General features: G+C 41.6%; 1 protein-coding gene across 1 annotated transcript in view; it reads left to right on the plus strand.

The window, feature by feature from the left end:
* Positions 1 to 10,008: 10,008 nt before the first annotated feature.
* blvra (biliverdin reductase A) overlaps positions 10,009 to 22,050 on the plus strand; it is a 30,030-nt gene continuing 17,988 nt past the window's right edge. The window contains exons 1-3 of the mRNA XM_072363950.1: positions 10,009 to 10,245; positions 13,991 to 14,110; positions 18,778 to 18,897. Coding sequence (XP_072220051.1) covers positions 13,992 to 14,110; positions 18,778 to 18,897 — 239 coding nt within the window. The 5' untranslated portion in view covers positions 10,009 to 10,245; position 13,991. The remainder of the gene's footprint in view (positions 10,246 to 13,990; positions 14,111 to 18,777; positions 18,898 to 22,050) is intronic.

A 22,050-nucleotide genomic window follows, 5' to 3' on the forward strand; every position in this document is an offset into this window, starting at 1 on the left:
CATTTTTTCCGTTATTTTACCTATATGGGATGTTAGTGCTATGGGCCTGTAATTTATTGTTTTACTATGATCTTTCCCCGGCTTTCTGATTGGTACTATTATTGCCTCCTTCCAACTTCGTGGTACATTCCCCTCTTTCCAGACTTGAATAATGATAATATCTTCTTTAATCCCCCCTCACTTAAATGTTTAATCATAGTGTAACATATCCCATCTTTGCCTGGCGCACTCCTTCTTGTATTCTCTATTGCTCGTTTCATTTCTCTAATTGTAAATGGTACATCTATTTCGTTTTCTCTACTTTCCTTTCTTTTTAACACCTCCCTGTTTTCGTCTTTCTTTTTCTTCCTTCCATTTCTTCCCTCGTCAGTTAAATTATTTGAACTGTGCACCGCAACAAAAGTTTTAACCATTAATTCCGCCTTTTCTTTATTAGTTATAGCCACTTCCTCTCAAGTTTGGATAAGTCCAATCCTTCCTATCCCCACCCATTTTCCTCAACATTCCCCATACTTCTCCTATCTTAGTTTTGCTCCCCATCGATCCACAAAATTTCCTCCAATACGACCTCTTTGCTTGTCTTATTGTTTTCCTTACCATTGCTTGCGCTTGCTTATACTGAATCAAATGTTGAAAGTTATGGTACCTTTTAACTAACTTAAACGCTTTATTTCTACTCTTTATTGCTTGTTTACATTTTTCATCCCACCATGGTACTAACTTGTTTTTCTTTCTCCCTGAACTTTTAGGTATACATCTGTCTGCTGCTGATATAATCCCCTGCTTTATGTCTCTCTCCATCATTTCCACCTCCACGTTATCATTAACCCGATCCAGATTTTCACTTTCCTTTGTAAACTCTATCCAATTTGCTTTTTCTAAGATCCATCTTCCCCCTACTCTCTCCGTGTCCTGTACTGTCTCTATATTTATTTTATTATATATAGGGTAGTGATCACTTCCTATGGTCCCTTTTTGATACACATTCCAGTCACACAGTGGTGCTAATACATACGTCACTATTGTCAGGTCTATAGCCGACTCCTTCCCAGTATTTACATCTATCCTTGTCCCTCGTCCATCATTCACACAAACCAGATTCTGTCCATCTAACATTTCTTCTACTGTTTCTCCTTTTTCTCACTCCCCCACAATGTATTATGACCATTAAAATCTCCACACCACACTGTATTTCCATTGCTCTTGCCCTCCATTTCTTCCAGTTTCTTTATATCTAACTTCCTGCATGAGTTATAAAAATGTATTATTGCCAACTTTCTCTTCCCTATCCATATTTCTATTATAATAGTCTCCATCTCAACTCCTATATCGATAACCCTGTAAGGAATGCCCTCTTTAACAAACGTGACACACCCACCTCCTACCCCTTCTTCCCTGTCCCTTCTGACTGCCATGTATCCTGTGATAATAAAATCTAAATTTGGTTTTAACCATGATTCCTGTATGCACAATATTTCCGGTTTTTCCTGCTGACTATATATGAATTGTTTAAATTCCTGACCATTAGCAATTAGACTTCTTGCATTCCATTGAAGGATTATCATTATTATTAATACTATCCAATACATGATGAATCTTGACTGGCCTGAACACTTAACTCGTCTCTCACTTCTTCCCATCGTATCCCTCTCATACCCAGATGATGCACTGCTGCTTTAACTATGATTTGTATTATTTCTGTTTTAGATTTAACATCTGCAGTCGCATTTATGACCCCTGCTATGAATGTCACCAATCTTTTTTTCTCCTCCACCATTTTCTTTTAAATTTCTTGCCCAATATCCGTCTCCACTTGTTTCTCTCTATGCTTCTGCTTATCATTCTCCTTTCCCGCTCTCCTGGCAGCTTCAGCATACGATATTTTCTCATTCACTTTCATCCGCTGCACTGTTATCTCTTTCTTCATAGCCTCACATCCCCAGTATGCTACACTATGTTCTCCTCCACAGTTACAGCATTTTGGTTTCACACCTGTCCCACATTTCCCATATTCATGGTCCCCTCCACACCTTGCACACCTTCTTTTCCCTGTGCACCTGCTAGCAATATGTCCGTACTCTTGACAGTTAAAGCACCTCATTGGTTTTGGGACAAATTCTCTAACATTATATTTAAAAAATCCAAATTATATTTCCTTTGGGATCGTTTTTGCATCGAATTCTATAATCACTGTTTCTGATTCTTTTTTCTCAGGCCCTCTTGTCATTCTTTTAACATCTTTAACTGTTGTATTTCTTACTCTCAGGTTTTCTATTACGACTTTCATACTGATTCCAAGGGGAACCCCTGTTATCACTCCCTTCCATCCAAAACTTCTCTGCTCTCCAACTCTCACCGTTTTTGTAACTTTCATTTTTCCTACACTCGCCATTTTCCGAGCTTTTTCCACTTGTGTATCTGTGTTATACCCGATTAGCAAGTTTCCATCTCCTAACACTTCAGCGTATTTGACTTCTCCTACTTGTGTTCTGATTATTTTTGTAATTTTTAATGGATCCATTTTTTTTAACTCCCCCTTCACCTTCAAATCTCATTACAACATTAAAGTTTCCCTTCTTCCTATTCCTTTCCTCATCTTCCTGTCCCTCACTCTCCGTGTCTTCTACGCTATCTTTATCTTCTTTCTTTCTCTTTCTCCCACTTTCCCCTTTACCCCTTCCTCCTCTCCCTACTTGCTCCCACTCACCACCCTCTTTATCAATCTCAAACTCCTCTTCACTCATCTCCGTATTGTTACAGCTCTCTTTATCCCCCTCCATTTTACACCCGCTTACAAAAAGTAGCGCTAGGATATCGCTACCGGACCTGTACAGGCCGTCGGCCGATATCCCCCACTCTACTCTCCGTAAGTTACTTTTCTACCTACCTTCTACACTCTAGTGATGATGTTAAACACTCTTTATTTCACTTTTTTTTCTCTCGTGTTGTTTTTTTTAATTTACCGCACTCCACCAAACTATCTGTCCCCCGGAAGTATCTCCTCATCGAAAACCGCCAACTCTCCTGACCTCCTCCAGCATCAACCTCTTCAACAGTGCTGTGGTTTACAGCTTGACGCCCAAAGACCCCTTCGAAACCTTCTTCTGTCCGCCTCCTCGTCTTCTTCGTCTTTTATTCTCAGGCAGACGAGATACAGCGATGACGTATTGCTGCCCCCTCAGTCCATACAGCAAACTATTGTCTCTTCAAATCTGCTCAGAGCATACATTTCAAGATGATAACACTTTCGAAAACTGTGATACAATGCAAATATTTTTGGAATGTGCCAAAATGGCCCTAGAACACACTCTATAATATTACAAAAATGTTGTGGAGAAAAGAGTAGTCGGACTCACATTTGCAGCCTCTTATGGTGAACTTATTAACAAGAACAACACAGAAACGTACATGGCAACATGCACGGAAATTCCCAGTAACCTTAGTTTGTGAGATCTTTTATACATCCTGATATCATTATGTGCGTATGTGGCTATAGGGGCTATCTTCTTTTCTTCCTTCTTTATTTCTTACTCTTTTAACCACTCTTGAGAAATGACGTGACTGCTTTACCCGTTGAGCTGGCTGGGTGCCAACACAGACGGTAAAACAACTGTTTTCCCCCTATATTTTCATTTATTCAACACAACAAACTTCACTACCAGCTTTCTCTACGTAAGCCGCATTAAACGTCAACAGCAACACAGATGGCTCCAAATTCAAAGCATACTTATTATTCCTCCAGCAACATCAGCACAAATCAGTGCAACTGACTAAACAATAGTAAATAGCTCCTAATTAATTCTGGCCCCTAACTGTTACTGCTGGGGCATAACAATTACATTTCTACACATTAAAGTACGTATTCTCTAAGGGACATGGGAAAAATAAATTAAACGTTTCTAGTGAGCATGAGATACTTTCTGTATCTCGGGCGCACCAGAAAGTATTGCATGCGCGTGTGATGTCTGGGAGACCATCCACTGCATTTCGGTTTGTGTTTCTGTGTGAAAATTACAGTACAGGAGTTAGTTCAGCTATATTTTAACCTGGGACTTCATTATGAGGACATTGCTGCTTTACTCGCAAGTCGTCACAGTCATGTGTCTGAAAGACATTTAAAACGAATTTTGAAGTCTTGTAGACTGTGCAAGGGATACATCACTTTGGATCGCATAGTTAATTTCAGTCTTGAACAGTTACAAACATCTGGCCAAGTCTTTGGGTATAGGTGGATGTACACAAAATGCAAGGATAATGGATTACATGTCAAGTAAGAAGAAGTAAGCGTAATTCTAAGAGAACTTGACCCGAGGGGTGTTGAACTCAGGAAGGAGATGGCTCCATCATGAAACTATTTTGCAAAAGGGCCCATTTATATTTGTTACTTGAACTCCGATGACAACCTGAAGCCATTTGGTATCTGTATCAATGGCTGCACTGATGGCTTTCCCCGGAGAATTATCTGGATGAATGCATTTACCACCAGCAGTGACGCAAAAATCTGCTACTGCATGGAGGCAGTCCAGAGATTAGGTGGTTGTCCAAGGATTGTCAGAGGCGACAGAGAATGTTAAAGTCAGAGACAGGGCCTCTGCTGCCCAAAAGTGACTGCACCCTGTAACTCTAGATTGGAAGGGTACATGGTAAACTGTCACAGACCACAGGACACAGATGCTAGGTCGATTTCAAGGGAAGAAGGTATATTTGGAATAAACAAGTTGAGGATCTCCAGACAGAGCAAAAACAAGGGGCTATGAAAATCCTAAGCGCTCTCATCAATAGCTATATATCAGGATAGTGCAGCTGTGAAAATGATCGAAACAAAAACTCTCTCCACGCCAGGAGGAAAACAGAACAGGCTATGAACGATTACAATATAAGCTTTTACACTCTCCTTATGAGGCGGACTTAAACAAAAGACGCTCACCTGATAAACAGGGCACAAACGCTACAGAACAAAAAACTCACCACAAAGGGAGGTACTGTAAAACTTAACCATTAACTATAAGCACTGCTTTAATGGAGGCACAACGGGATCTCTGAAAACAAAACACAAAATCACTCCACTAGCGGAGGAACTATGAAACTTAGACAATTAACCTCCTCTAACGGAGGTTTCTATGAAATGGCTACAAATCAAAATCGCTCCAAAAGGGAGGAACAAAACAGACTGAAAACTTACAGAGGCTAAACTCGATCTATGAAATAAATTACAAACAAAACTAGCCCTGTAGGAGACTCGCTCAACTACAGGCTCGTGGATACAAGTCTGTGGATTTCTGTGGGACAAGGCGCTAGAGTGACGAACGAGACAGGTTACAAAACACATGCACAAATTTGAGCACATGAGGAGCCATGGGGAACAGGTGGAAACACTTTGGGAATCAGGGAAGGCAATGAGACGCTTGACACTGGAGGAAGGGCAAGGTACCTGAAACGAGAGGGAAGTTAATATTTCAAAATAAAACAGGAAATGACGAGACAAGACATGAATAAAAACCTAAAACGTGACATAAACTATGGTACATGCACATGGTTTCCTCTGTTGTTCATGTTAAAAAGACAGAATGTACTTCACATAATACATATTACTTAATTCAAATGCAACTTGGGATATCACTTAAAACCTTACAGAACCTGTACAGATGTATAAAATTACATGTCAGGAGATTGGGCTTCATAAACTGTGGGTTGCCTTTGGCCAAGGCCGCAATCTGAGATGGATTCCCACCCACAAACTCCTTTTGTCCATTGGACTGCAGCAGAGCAAAGGCATTCTCTTCTTCTATGCCTTCACTGGCTACGATGTTGTGTCAGCCTTCCATGGTAAAGGCAAGAAGACTGCATGGCACACCTTGGATGTCTTTGCTGAGGCTTTTGATGCATCACCAACAATACATGATGCTGACATGAAGACATTGGAAAACTTTGTGGTCATGATGTATGACCGATCCAGTACAGCTGATGGTGTTGATGATGCGAGGCTGGACATGTTTGCATGGAAACAGAGGCCATACGAAGCCATCCCTCCTACTAGAGCTGCTCTACTCCAACATGTGAAGCGTGCCGCCTACCAGACAGGATGCATATGGGGTCAATCACTAGTTTGTGAACCAGAAATACAAAGTCCTGCTGGCTGGGGATGAACCAAGTTCAACTGATCTGTGGCAGATCTTGAGGACCAATCTCCCCCCTACTGTGGAAAGTTGCCAAGAACTGACCATTGTTGTTGCAAATCTGAATGTCATGGAAGGTGCAAATGCTACCACTTTGGTCTGACTTGCACAGCACTGTTTAGCTGCAGATGTGAAGATTAAGCTCTGTTCTATATGTTAATTAGAGCATGGTTTAGATTATTATATATTTTAACACAACTGTTGATTGGAGAATGTTAAGGTTATTCGCATTACAGATGTTAAAGTGAAATTTGGCAATTGATTAAAAAATGTTTAGGTTATAATTAACTGTAACATTTTGCTTGTTGTATGCCATGCTATACAAATGATATGTACAGTAAGCAAAGGGTTCAGCCCTTCATGAGCAAATAAATTGACCATTTTTGTACATTTGTAATACATATTTTGCTGGAATAATGCTGTTTTTATGCATATTTTGTACATTATTTTTAGAAAATGTTCTGAGTGAATGGCAGAAATAGATATAAAAAGGATTTCTGATCTATAAATTTGAAATTTCCAGAGTTAAGTACCTATCATTTGACAACAGAATCATTGAAAGCGGCGGTTGGAAATTCTAAAATGGCAGCCATTTTTAAAAATGGCCACCATTTTGGAATGACAGTGGCTAGCAGAGAATACTTCCTGCTTCTGAAGAGTGCAGACATGTCTCTGCTTCCTCCCTCTGCTTACTGCTTTATTTGTGTCATGAACGTGGTGTGGAAGGGCCTGGATGCAGATATTGCAAAAAAGTTTTATTTAGGCACAAACAAAAAGCGCGGCTGAGCTGGATTACAAAAAAAACTTATCCGTGAACATGAAAAACTTACAAAACAAAACATGGCTTGAACTATGAAAACAAGACTATGACTCTGGACAATGACTATGGGCAAGAACAATTAACAATCAACCTGACAACATGAATGGTGGTGAGGATCTGGCATTGCACTGAGGGAAACCTGGAAACTAAATACTGTGGGGAGGTGATTGATGATGGGGTGCAGCTGTGGAACAAAAACGGGTGACTTGAGAGAACCTAATGTGACAAGGGAAAAAACATGACAAGAAATTCCTAGGACTGCCTTCTTTTACCTTCGTAATATTGTTAAAATCAGGAACATCCTGTCTCAGGGTGATGCAGACAAACTAGTTCATGCATTTGTTACTTCAGGATTGGACTACTGTAATTCTTTATTATTGGGCTGTCCCACATATTCTCTGAAAAGCCTCCAGCTGATCCAAAATGCTGCAGCCAGAGTTCTGATGAGAACTAACAAGAGAGATCATGTTTCTCCAGTTTTAGCTTCTCTTCATTGGCTCCCTGTTAAATTCAGAATAGAATTTAAGATTCTTCTTCTCACATATAAAGCTCTAAATGACCGAGCTCCATCATATCTTAAAGATCTCATTGTAAGATATTTTCCTAACAGAGCACTTTGCTCCCAAACTGCAGGTTTACTTGTTGTTCCCAGAGTTTCTAAAAGTAGAATGGGAGGTAGAGCCTTCAGTTATCAGGCCCCTCTCTTGTGGAATAAGCTGCCAGTAAATGTGCAGGAAGCAGACACCCTTTCCACTTTTAAGATTAGGCTTAAAACTTTCCTTTTTGATAAAGCTTATAGTTAGGGATGGCTCAGGTGATCCTGAAACATCCCATAGTTAAGCTGCTATAGGCTTAGACTGCTGGGGGACCTCATCTGTCACAACTTTCCTCACTTTGCTCTCTTTTTCCCCCTGTTTAATTTCTCAATTGATTTTATGTACATGTGACATTATTGTGGTTATTAACTTGTGTTTCCCTGTTCCAACAGATGTCCTTTGAATGGTGTTTATGGTGTTTTTCCCCCCTCTTTTCTGTCTTCTCAAACCCCAGCTGGTCGAGGCGGATGGCCACCCTTCCTGAGTCTGGTTCTGCCAGAGGTTTCTTCCTGTTAAAAGGGAGCCGTTCCTTTCCACAGTCGCCACAGGCACGCTCAGGACGGGAGATTGGACTGAAGACATGTTTCGGTGCAATCTGTTGGTTTCCTTAGCTAGGATATTATTTTTGAATTGGCTCTATATGAATGAATTGGATTATGATTACAATGAATTGAATTCCAATTGGCTTGAATTGGACTATATTACTTAAGTGCCTTGAGATGACAATTGTTGTAATTTGGCACTATATAAATACAATTGTATTGAATTGAATCCTTTCAATATGCCTCAGTTTACATATTATTGCTATTTATTTAAGATGCTTCCTGTTAAATGACAGTCCTTAAAGGGGAACCCCGCTATTTTTAAACCTAGACCTTATTTCTGGCATGAAATATGTTCATCTACTCACCATGAAGTGGTCCCAGTAGAGTGCCTGTGTAGAAATGGAATCCCTCCGTTAGCTCTCCTATAGCTTTAATTAGCCACATAACAGCAGCTATGAGCTAACAGAGCAATAGTATGCGTTTGTACATTCATTCTTCTTAAAGTATTGGTGAAATAAAGACAGATAATGCCTTATTTAGAGGCTGCATCGTCTAAGCCCTGTTAACTCCGTTATATGGATATACAGCCAATAATATGTGATCGCGAGTTATCTAAATAGCTTCCGAAGGACGCCGACTTTCGCCAAACTGTTTTCGGTGAGTAGATAAACGTATATCATGCCAGAAATAAGGTCTAGGTTTAAAAATACCGGAGTTCCCCTTTAACTATGACACAGAAATTAGATGTTAGTCAGAAGTGCACTGACCAAAACAACTCATATTTTTCATTATCGCTAACAGACTGGGAAGTTGGACTGATCATGTTAGCATAAACGCGTGTTAAGTTTCTCACGAAATGTCTGCTTGAATTAAGCCATTTCTGCAACCTTTAAGTGCAACGCCTGATGAGCCAGAGCCTGAAAGCCTCGATGGGAAGAATGCTGGGCCCCTCGGTTGCATCACTGACAGAAGCGCCACCTAGGTGCAAGGGCCTTTATCGCTGCTTGCAGCTTTAATTACCTTTGTATTAGTAATATTTAGAGATGACAAGGCATGCGTGTACTCGACTCCCTCCCATGATCCAAATACATGCATGTTAGGCTAATTTGTGATTCCAAATTAACCATAGTAATTAGTGTAAGCATGCATGGTTGTCTCTTTTGTCTCTGTGTTGGCCATGTGAAGAAGGGGTGATCTGTCCAGGATGAACTCTTGTCTGATTGCAGCTGGAATAGGCTCCAGAGGAGTGTTGTATGTATGGGTGAATTTAACTTTTTTGAGGGGTCATCACAACAAGAGACACAGTATGGGCACTCCATATTACCAGTTATTTGATCTTATTTTCATTCTTCAGAAAGTGGTTATGACTACAGTACAATGCTAAAGCCATTGTCATCTTCATAAATAGTCCACTCTTAAACTTTGGGTGTGGGGTGGGGGAGCAGTCAGCATTTGTCTTATCTGCATTGCAGTTCAGAGAAGTCTGTGGGTGTGTCAAACTGAATGGTAACGGAATCACCTCCCAATAATATTTTAACAAAAGTCATTGACATGGACATCAATTATATCAATTATTGTGGTGAGGAAGATGTCACATTTCATTATGTGATGCAAGTTTTTATATATATAGATATACTATACTGACAGTATACTGTCAGTATAGTATATCTATATATACTGTCAGTCAGTATGTCTGCTCTGCACAAGGCCTTGTAACACAAGACTTTTGAAAAACGATATGTTGATTGGCTTTAATACAGACTGGGGAGTTCACGCCCCTCGCATTTTAAAGCATGTCGTGATGCACGTTGCCTCGGCATGTGTTGAGGTCACAGTTTTCATTTTATTATTTTTTTCCAGGGTTTTTTTCATGAAAAAAGCAAAGGCGTCTTTTGCATTTCAGGATCGATATTCAGATCGCTGTGCACAGACAGCTCCGCCCCTTCGGTTAAGCCCTGCAGCAGCTCCTCTTACGCAAGGCCAGGAAACAGCGAACTGTCTCCCGGTGGATAGTACTTCACATTATATCATCTCTACCTGGATACATACGCACCTCGCTACTAGCTGTATTTCTCCGTGTTGCTGAAGGAAGAGTGAAATAAAGTCGGGTAAGAGAACAACATGTCCCGTGATCTGCGGTGACCGCAGCTGAATGACATGAATCCAGCCCGGAGTGGCAGCTGCGCGGACCCCAGACAGAAAGCAGCAGCTTCAGCACGCTTCCACAGCAAACGATCTAAAAGCTATGCGTGACTAAAAAGAAAAAGTTTTCTTTTTTTTACATGAAATGTTTTTTGGCTGCTATCGCTGCGCTTACCGTTAGTTATTTAACAGTTACATCACAGGGGTGGGGCCAGGCTCTTAAGCGATCGTTAATGGCGCTTTTCACCTTGAGCTGTGCCTCTGAAACTGAATTAAAACTGCGATGGGAATCTTTATTAAAAAAGACCACCATCACACAGTGTCTGCTCGGCTCAGAAGTCACTGTAAATCATAGGTCTGAAGCGCGCGGCTCGCGGGCCAACTGCGGCCGTCGGGACGATAGTTTGTGGCCCCCGCCTTAATTTAAAGTTCAATGTTAGTGCGGCCCGCGAGACAGTAGTTTATGCTTTAACGTCATTTCATAGCTACGTAGCTTTGAGTTTGAGACCCCTGCTGTACATAATGCACGTGCTACACAACTAATGAGAGGAAGAAAGCGACTGGGAGGAGGGCACAGGACTAAACCGCTGGCCTCACATCTGCCTTGTAATGACAAGTAGAGCAGGCAGGAGGGTCCTCTGCCTCTGCTCAGAGCCTCGGATGGCTGCAGGACCTCTCTTCTTCATTCAGTGCCTGTGTGAAGAGGTTGGGCTGCTTTATGCTTGTCCACTTGTATAGGTGGGATTCTCACTCTCTTACTTGAAAAAATCTCGGCAGACTAATGTAACTCCGGTGACATGATGTCTTAATTTGATCTTTTTGAATAAATATAAGGCACTTTTTCAACATACCCGTCTCCTCTGTTAACTACATGACTGCTGACTGTAGCTATTTAGCTGCTTAAATTACTTTGTTTAAAAGTAAAGGTTTACTTTTCGGAGTATTTTGATTTTTTTTTATATTTTCTGCAATTTTACAGATCAATGATCAATTCTTCACTTTTAAGCAAGTCATTCTGAAGTTGGCTATAGCCTAATATCCTAAGACCGTTTCATTTTTTGTAGTCAGATATGAAAGGGTTTGAGTATTTCTCTTGGGGGAAAGCATGTTAAAGATCTTCCACAGTGATAAGCCAGAGATGTAGCAGGACTCTCAGACTTTTACAGCAAAGTTGGTTTCACAATTACAAGTGATCAGTTTCCATCAAACAACACGGAAGGTTTATCATTCCCCCAAACATTTAATGAATCATTATGAGGCTGAAACATTGACAAGGTTTGTAGCCGGTAGAATAGTCTAATAAGATCACTCAGCTATAAGGAGCAAACTTTAAACAAGTAGCTAAACTTAAACTAGTGGTGAGTGAATTGTTTCAGAAATGTGTCACAGCCTGCTCTTTCACAGTCTATGTTTTATCGGTCACAGTTTGTTTAATCATGGTTTCAGTTATGTTCTAGTCCTGTTTTTCCCCTGCCACCTCGGTTCACTCAAGTCGCCTGGCTCATTGTTCACAGCTGCACCTCATTCACTGATCACTCCCTCCACAGTATTTAGTCTTCTGGTTTCCTTTCAGTCACTGCAGAATCCTTACCTCACTATCCCTTCATGCTTCTTCTTTTTCATAGCCTGGTTTTGTTAGTGTCTTTTTTTCCTGCTCCCCGTTTTGGAAATAAACCTTTTGATTTTGGAAAAGAACTGCATCTGGGTCCTACCTCTCCGAACCGTGACAAAATGTTGCATTTCCCACCACCCTCAAAACATTATAAAGTAAGATGTAGTTACACGGGAGTATTATTTTCCTTTAATCAAATGTCTTCTTCTACAACATTTCATTGTGTTGTTGCAGGAGAAGGTGCAGATGCAAAAGATAATTCAAATCTCTTTGCTCATTTCCTTCAGCAAACAGCTCACACGTTTTATATTTAGTTGAATCATGGCTCAACATCATTGCCTTGTATCGAAAGAAATTGCTGGGAGAAAAGCACTTCATGGTTTTGTTAAGCAGCAGCAGCAGGGTGTAACTTCTCTTGTCTCTATCTCAGTAGCGTGTACCCCAAGTCTGATCTCGCGCCCTCCTGGGTCGCTTTAGTGCAACCCACAACTCGATCCATCTCGTGTGCCCCTTGTCCCTGCTTGCCATTTTTGACCAGCTTTTATCTGCTTTGGCACTCCATTACTCTCAGGAGAGGGGGCGTAGGTGATGTCATAAGACATTTGACTTTGGGTATGCCAAATGTAACCTATGCCTGGTTGCACCAACCGAGTGTGAAAAAGCTGGCTCAGTGACTGCCAACTGTTTGAGTGCCAGTAAAATGCACACAGCTTGATAATCGTGATGAGCTGTTGAGTAATCAACTGCACCAACTGATTCAGACAGAAGTTTGGAAGAAGTTCACAAAATGTGAAAAAGTTAAGAGAAGAGAGCAAAATATATATTCTGCCATTCACAGACGGCTTAGCCCAGACAGTGAATACGTTGTGTCTGGTATGTTTGATTTTTGAGTAGAATGAATTATTTTACAATATTGTACATGAACATGATATTTAGAAAACTTTGTGTAACTGCAGTGTTTTTGCTTGCATGTAATTGGGGAGGGGCATCTATTACAACACACAATTTATTCTGGTCTGTTCTGCCAGGGATATTCAAACAGAAAGTGACCTATTGTTCAAATTTTTTTCAAACATGTTTAAGTTAATTTTCTTATTGACATTTTGATGGACAGGTGAAAAGTTTTTGAGCCATTTTTAACTGTGTCACAGTGCTCCCATAGTATAACATTGGCTGCACTGGGGATTCTGTCCATGCTCACGGTTTTCATTACAGTTGGTTAAACTTTTATGTTTGCCATCTTAATTTTGCTGAAAAATCTCTATTTGAACTACAACTATTCAGGAATTCAGATATTTGTATACTTTCAGGCTTTGCTTTGGGAGTTTTCCTGCCATAGACATGAGGTACACATAAACATTGGGTAACCCGATCTCTGGCCAGATGTTCTTGTCTGTGGTCCATTGATTTTTTTGTAGGTCACAAAGATCTGTCAAGACCAACAGCCTTTCATTTAAGATGATATATATTTGTTCTGCTCCCAGTCACACAGCTTACGGGTCAGTCTTGTTACCACTTAGGGGTAATTAACTCAAGTGCAGTGACATGGGTGCACATTCTCAGCAAAAGCAACAAAGCAAACCTCTAGAGAGCTATTTTTGCCTGTTTTTTCTTAATCATTTTATGCATCCAGTCTGCAGAGATAGAAGACAACCTGGTTTCATGTTCCCACCTCCTGACGTTAATGAAGGCAAGGTTTCACTCTGAGTGTTTCCAGTGAATAGAGCACGTATCGGCTGCCTGGACTAGCCAGCTACTGTTTAGAATTTTTTATTTTTTTTTATAGAAATGAAAACCAAACAAAGAGCAACAACAAAAAAATATCTCAGAACACTTTTGTGTACACTTATTAAATGCTAACAGGCAGCACTTCCTATTGCCCAGCCATTGCTTTTCTGACAGTGGAACAAGCTGTGTGGATGAAGACACTAAAGGGCTGTTTCATGCTGTCATTTTCAGCTTTGTCTCTGTGTGATCATTGCACATGTTCATGTTTGACGAGGTAGCTGTCATGCACAGGTGAGCTGAACAGTGTGTCCAGGGCCTTCACTGCTGTCAAACCTCTTTAAAAGGATTTTTTTGTTTCATTTCTCATCCAGTATGTTTGGGGCAGTGGTGGTTGGCCTTGGCACCGCAGGATGGGTGCGAATTAGAGACATGTTGACTCCACAGCCTGGCAGCCCTGCAGAGAAACTTGCTGTCAAAGGATTTATATCCAGGTAATGCACACATGCTACCCCACAAGCACAGATACACTCAAGCAATAATGGTTCCAACCATTGGTACAGAGGTATTATATTAGGTAGTAAGTTTAATAGTTTATTTGTTGACACAATGATTGAAAATGGCATTTCGGAAGTTAATTCCACAGCAAAACTAGACCAAATCTAAAATAATTTATAAATTGGTGTGGTCTAGACATCTGCTATGTTTTAAGTTGTTTTTTTTTTTTTTTACTGTTTTTACAGATATATGTGTGTTTGTGAATAAATAATTTTCTGTTTGTAAAACAAAAAACTGAAAATCCTGTTTGTAAAACAAAAAGCCATGTGTGAAACTTAAAATTCTGTTTGTGAATCGTGACTCAGCATTTGTGGATCACCAATCACATGTTCGTATTTTTTGAGACATTCTTTCCACAAATCTGCTCAGAACCACAAACAAAGAGCTGGTGATTCACAAAGCACCATCCAGTAGATGGTTGTTCACTGATGTATCTATGGCTCGGCTTAAGAACGAAGAAGAACGAAAGAAGATCGCTGATTAGCAGTAACCATAGTAACGACATCAGTTGGATGTGATAACATTTATGAATGTTTGTTGTTACTCTGTAGTTTTAAAGTTTTGGTTTTATTTCAGCTGCCTTTGTGTTGTTTTCAGTCAATCAGCCTAACGTTAGCAACGGACTCGCAATTAGCAAACATGTTGGCCATGATAATCTTGACAGCCATGACAGCCTTACGCTAGGGTAACCAGATGTCCCCAATTTTGGTATTGAATGGGGAAGAAAAAGTTAAATTGATAATATTATTATTAGTTTTGTTATTAATAACTGCTCTGCTCAGACTCATGGGAGCCGTTTCCATAGCAATAGCGGCGCGCCAGAGAAATTTATATTATAATTTCTTTTCAGTGTGTGAGATAATATGTGGTGGGAGTGCATCACGCTCAATGTGTGAGACTTGAGAGCCCTGGACTCAACTTTCAGTTATGACGGTAGCCAGTTAAACTAACACGCTGATGTTGCTATCAGAAAGCATGCCTGGTGTGTGTGATCACAGGTGTCAAACTGATCAATGAAAGAGTTGGTGGTGCACAGCTGACTTTTTTCATTCAATCAATTGAACTGGGGTATAATTGTTCTCCTTTAAGACATAATGGAGAAATTGAGTTTTCAGATATATTATTGGCTGAAAGTTGAGCCTAAGTCTACATCATGCAGAATTTGGGATGACAATGAAGAATAAGAGAGAACGGAAAAGAAAGAGAAAGTGTAAGAAAGAGAACAGAAAGAAATTAGAATTAAGTAATAGAAAGCTGTACTTCGTTTTGTTTTTCGTTTGTCCGTCGTGATCTCGCTTTCATGTCTGTTTTTCATCGCACGTTTTAAGTTACCACAGTAATATTTTCCCTGCGAGAAAGCCAGCGTAAGCTTGTCAACTTTTTGTTAATATTCATGCAAACTGAAGTTCACCTCACCAGAGTTAGTTATGCAACCAAGCAAACAAACAGCTCCAACAACGCGCCTACAATTATGTTATTTTTGATGGTGAAGTCTCCATATCAAACCTTCGTCTCTTTGGCAACGAGAAGCCCCCAGTGGAGAAGAGAGATCTACCACAACTCGCCAGGCGACTTGAAAGTCCACAGAAACCCATCCACAACCAGCTGACTACTGAGAAAAGCCCAGAGACAGCGGACCGGCTGGCTATCACCAGGGGCCTCATGTGCAAAGGGTGCATACGCACAAAAAAGTGGCGTACGCTCTTTTTCACGGCAAAGTTCAGATGTATCAAGAGTGAAATGACCGTGGTAATGTGCGGTGCCTCACGCCAACTTCATGGCTGGTGTACGCACTTTTCTAGAGCTGTTGATTCTTTGACGAAATGTCTTAATCAGCCTCACCTTTTCCCCTGCGCACTTCTGCAGTGGTTACTGTATGAACGACACGTTTGCTGTGAGTTACACAAAAACATCGGTATTTACCTTGGGGGTAATCAGAGTCACCCACATGTGCTCCCACCACCCCTGAGAGAGCAGTGTCACCCATAATTGTGCCGACTCTCTGTTCAAACAGGGTGGGCCCCTCTTCTCCTGTCCCCCCGCCTGTTTTGGCCACACTTAGGCGGTGGGCAGCCATTCTCCGCTTCACATCCACCTAAATATCAGCTCACTTCTTCTTCACCTCTGCTTGTGTGCGCTTCTCAGACCCCACAGCACTGACACAGCCTCACACACGCTCTCCCACCCACACCTCTTGCATTTGTTGCTTTTGCGAGAGGACAGCGTGCCAAAGAGCGCATTTTTTCGGGCCTCGACTTCAGAGAGTAGCACCTCCAATTTGCTTTCTGTGAAGTTCTTTTTTTCCCCCAGTCTTACTCATTCTTTTTTTTTCCATTTTATGATTGTGTGATTATTGGAATCGCAGGTGCAGGGCTCATTTAAATATGATTTGCATGTTTAAGTAGCGGCGTGGACAGGGAGGAGTTGAGTACTCCAACATGTGCGCTCAATTCTACATAGATTGGAATGTACAAATGTGCTTGGATTCATACATCTGGATATTTTGTGCGTACAACGTTTTCTGGATTTGAGTGTACGCCATGTTTCAGTAGGAAATCCACTCAAGTCTTTTTACATGAGGCCCCTGGTGTATTCACAGCTAACTAGCTGGGCTAAGTGCCAACCAAAGTCAGGTCTACTATCTTCTTCTCCTTCAGAAGGTACGGTGGTGTCGAGAGAATTCACTGTCAAAAATGATAAATTACTCCAAAGTTGTTAGCCTTTAAACTGTGAATAGTGACTAAAATTAAGACCCAATTTTAGCAATTGTTTTTCAGGAGTTGGGCTTGGCCCCTTCCTGTTCCAACATGACTGCGCACCAGTGCACAAAGCAAGCTCCATAAAGACATGGATGAGCCAGTTTGGTTTGGAAGAACTTGACCGGCCTGTACAGAGTCCTGACCTCAACCCGATAGAACATCTTTGGGATGAATTAGAGCGGAGACTGCGAGCCAGGCCTTCTGTCCAACATCAGTGTCTGACCTCACAAATGCGCTTCTGGAAGAATGGTCAAAAATTCCCATAAACACACTCCTAAACCTTGTGGAAAGCTTGACCAGAAGAGTTGAAGCTGTTATAGCTGCAAAGGGTGGCCAGACGTCATATTAAACTCTGTGGATTAAGAATGGGATGTTACTTAAGTTCATATGCGTGTAAAGCCAGAAGAGCAAATACCTTTGGCAATATAGTGTATATTGATAGTTGCAGCAATCTCATTAGTTGTTTTGTTTGCTTGATACAGACCATATAGATTGCCCCCTCTGAAATATGACTACTCTGTTTTTCATGACCACAAAATGTGTTTTCCATAGTTGTTGCTAAAGGAAACTATGTGGACCTATTCTGTGGATCAGTTAGGGTTAAATAACTTGCCAGCTGAATCATTTTATTTACTACAATACGTTATCACTGGGGGGATCTCTTCTATGTGCTTAGTTAAATCTATGTAGTGAGTTTTCATTTTAAATGAGTTTTTTTTAAAGCGAACCTAAAGAGAGGTTCGCTTTGCCATCTGAACCAAAACCTCTGTTTTAGCTACACATCTATGGGCCATTTAGATTTCTATTAGATGTCTTTTCAACCAAAAATCACTCAAGGTGGTTTGATAAAGTCCGCTAAACGACTAATTATTAATGTTAAAACATCACCATAACTTGTACTATAAGATAAAATGGTCTAAACTGCACGTTCCAAATAAAGCTAGCCTTTCCTTAAATAAACAATTTCAATGTACAGTTTTTCTAAACAGTTGTATTTGTAGTTTCTGTCCTACTTTTGCTTATTTTAAAGAGGGCTAAAACACCCTCTGAACAGGGTAAATGCAAATAGAGCCAGAGTGAGAAACACTTTCCTACTTATGTGAAAAAAGGAACAGTGTTTGATGATTAGAGCAATTTAGGGATGCCATCTGAGCTTGATGTGTATTTTCATATATATAGAGGCCCAAAAGATGCTCTTTACTTCCCTTCCTTTGGTTTTTCCACACACCTGGACAGCCATAACAATGGCCCAGGTGGAGTGGTGGTTTGCACTATTGCCTCACAGTAAGAGAGTTCCTGGTTTGAACCTCTGTGAAGTTTGGATGTTAACCCGATGCATGTGTGACTTCTCTCCAGATACTCTGGCTTCTCCCCAGAGTCCAAAAACATGCCAGTATGCATGGCTGTGTGTCTCGTTTGTGTCTGTGTTGGGCCTGTGATGGACTGGTGACCTGTCCAGGGAGTGCTGTGCCTCTCTCTGGGGATGGGCTCTTGACCCCCGCCCCTCCGAAATTGGAATTCTCAGAATTGTCTTTGTTTATTCGTCTACAAACATGTTGTAAACATGAAACTGGATTTTTGTAGTATAGCAAACTGGGTTCTCTTTATCTACTTGAAAGAATTTAGTGATAATTTGTTATATTTCTGCAGAACTGTATTAAACACTTATTAACTAATTAACTGCAGTATATGCTCACATTTCCCTATTTACAACATAATCTATGGAAAGGGAGCAGTAGTTGTAGACTTGGCAGAAAATGGGGAAAAAAAAATGCTGTCACTGTAGACCGTCTTATTTGTTTCTGATCAAAGTAATGTTCTCATTAGTATGTTTTTGCCAACAGGAGAAGCCTGAATACCCACCAGGGAGTGAGTCAGATCTCAATGGAGGAAGCTTTAAGCAGAGAAGACATTCATCTTGCATTTATCTGCACAGAGAATGACACCCATGAAGAAAGCATCAGGTACTATAATGCATGTGAGATTCAACAAGACACAAGTCTTTGACCTAAATATTTGCTGCACAAAATACCTCTGTACTATTAATTAATTACTCAGTGTTCAAAAAACAGAAAGAAATGCTAAAAGTTTGAATGGAAAGATACCTGCCACTGGTCTGGGACTGCAACATCTCAGAACTCAGATTTCGGTCGCTGAGCAGCCAAAGGTTGTTGTTAGCCTTGTTGCAGCTCTGTCGTTTAAACTGTAAATTGTATACAGCGTGTGCCATGTTATTTATTACAGTTAACAATTAATGCAGCGTTCATCTTTCCAACAAAGAGCCCCAGGGGCTTCAGAGCAGTCATCGATACAGAGCCAGCCCTCTCCCAGTCCTCTGCATTCCTCCTGTGGCGCTCAAAACACACAACCTGTCAGTCTCATAAACTGTGATCGATCTATCTATCGGGTAGTCAGTAATCCAGGAGATTGTGGAGACATCCACCTGTATTTTCTGGAGTTTCCACTTATTATAGGCTGTATTCTCTTAAAGTCACTGGAGAAATGAAAGGATATCCTCACTATGCTTCTTGTTTTGTCCAGATGACAGTAAGCTCATTAAAACAGGTGGATATTTGTGTCTTCAGATCCATCTCAAGGGTGCTAAGCAAACTGCAGTGGGTCCTGAAAGGCATTTACTTGAATATTTATCTGAGCCAATAATGGTCTATCCAGGACTTTGATGATGTGGGATGTTAAGGCAACTGGTCTGCAGATATTGAGGACAGATGGATGAGATTTTTTAAGGCACAGAAAGGGGCAGAATGTTTTCTAAAGCATTGGAACATTCTCCTGACTCAGACTACGGTTGAAGGGGTCCTATAGAATCCCACATAGCTGTTTGTCCAAGCCTTCAGGGCCCTGGACATGCAGCCTTGTTCCAGTTTTCACATCTGGCTCTTTGCTTGTTCACTGGAAGCAGATAAGCAAGTGAGGGAGGCATCATAAGTCGCAGAGATGGTTTCATACTACACTGCTCAAAAAAATAAAGGGAATACCTGAACCTTAAAGTTAATATTTAGGCTGTCATTTTCAACATCTACATGAATATTAAAGTCACCCACTACAATGACTTTATCTGTACTCAGCACTAACTGGGATAAAAACTCTGAGAATTCAGACAGAAACTCAGAATAAGACTGAGAATCAGAGATTCAAAAGAGCTAAAACTAATCTTGGGTCTAGGACTGCTTAGTAACCCTGATCTGAAGATAGCTGCCACTCCTCCTCTGCCTGTGGTTCGAGGAACATGAACATTTAAATAGTCAGAGGGAGTTGATTCATTAATGCTAACATGATCCTCCTGCTGCAGCCAGGTTTCTGTAAGACTAAATAAATCAATATGATGATCACAGATCAAATCATTCACTAACAGAGACTTCCAAAGGAGAGATCGGAAGAAGTGTGTTAGACTACAACTCTGCATCCTGGTCTCAACCCTGGGTTGTCATGTTTTTGGATGACTAATAATGTCCATATTTCTAGAAATGAGAGCCGCTCCTTCCAAAGTGGGATGGATGCCGTCTCTCCTCATCAGACCAGGTTTTCTCCAGAAAGATTGCCAATTATCTATGTAGCCCACGTTGTTTGCTGGACACCATCTAGACAACCAGCGATTGAATGAGGACATGCGGCTAAACATGTCATCACTGGTCAGATTTGGCAGGGGTCCAGAGAAAACTACGGAGTCCGACATTGTTTTGGCAAAATTACACACCGATGCAACATTAATTTTAGTGACCTCCGATTGGCGTAACCGGGTGTCATTACCGCCGACGTGAATAACTATTTTACCGTATTTACGCTTATCCTCAGCCAGCAGTTTTAAATAGAATTCTATGTCGCCCGCTCTGGCCCCTGGAATGCATTTGACTATGGTCGCTGGTGTCTCTAATGCCACGTTTCTGACTATAGAGCTGCCAATTACCAGGGTTTTGTCCTCAGCGGGTGTGTCGCTGAGTGGGGAAAATCTATTTGAAACGTGGACAGGTCGATGGTGAACCACGGGCTTGATTTTAGGACTATGACTCCTCTTCCTGACAGTCACCCAGCCACTCTTAAGTCCCGGCTGCTCGGGATCTGCTCGGGGACGACTAACAGAGCTAGCTACGCTAGGTGGCTCCGCACCGACTAAAGGGGCCTGGCTCGCTATCGGGTGGTTTTCAACAGTGCAGAGCCGAGCTTCCAATTCAGATAACCTTGCCTCCAAAACTACAAAAAGACTACATTTGTTACATGTACCATTACCACTAAAGGAGGCAGAGGAGTAACTAAACATCTGACACACGGAGCAGGTGAAAGCAGGAGATAGAGGAAGAGAACTGGTAGCCATGCTAAGCTAGAGAACCAGACACACCGCTAAAAAGTGAAAAATAAAGACTAAAGATCTGTAAGAGTGAGCGTTAGAATATAACAAGTATGGGATAGAGTTAACTATGCAAGATGTGTAAATTATAGGGAGAAATAAGGTGATTATTAGTAGTTCAAGAGGAGCAAGAACTGTCACAGTGCACACACAAAGCAACAGGAAGTGATGCAATACGTCTTACCGCCGGTGAACGCCGGTAACAGCACCAGGAGACGGGCCAGAACACCAGGAGACGGGCCAGAACACCAGGAGACGGGCCAGAACACCAGGAGACGGGCCAGAACACCAGGAGACGGGCCAGAACACCAGGAGACGGGCCAGAACACCAGGAGACGGACCAGAACACCAGGAGACGGGCCAGAACACCAGGAGACGGGCCAGAACACCAGGAGACGGGCCAGGACCAGGAGACGGGCCAGGACACCAGGAGACAGGCAAGAACACCAGGAGACAGGCAAGAACACCAGGAGACGGGCCAGAACACCAGGAGACGGGCCTGAAACACCAGGAGACGGGCCAGGACACCAGGAGACGGGCCAGTACACCAGGAGACAGGCAAGAACACCAGGAGACGGGCCAGAACACCAGGAGACGGGCCTGAAACACCAGGAGACGGGCCAGAACACCAGGAGACGGGCCAGGACCAGGAGACGGGCCAGGACACCAGGAGACAGGCAAGAACACCAGGAGACAGGCCAGAACACCAGGAGACAGGCAAGAACACCAGGAGACAGGCAAGAACACCAGGAGA

This window comes from Leuresthes tenuis, unplaced genomic scaffold, assembly GCF_036924035.1.
Source record: "Leuresthes tenuis unplaced genomic scaffold, fLeuTen1.0.hap1 SCAF_14, whole genome shotgun sequence".
NCBI classification, from domain to species: domain Eukaryota; kingdom Metazoa; phylum Chordata; class Actinopteri; order Atheriniformes; family Atherinopsidae; genus Leuresthes; species Leuresthes tenuis.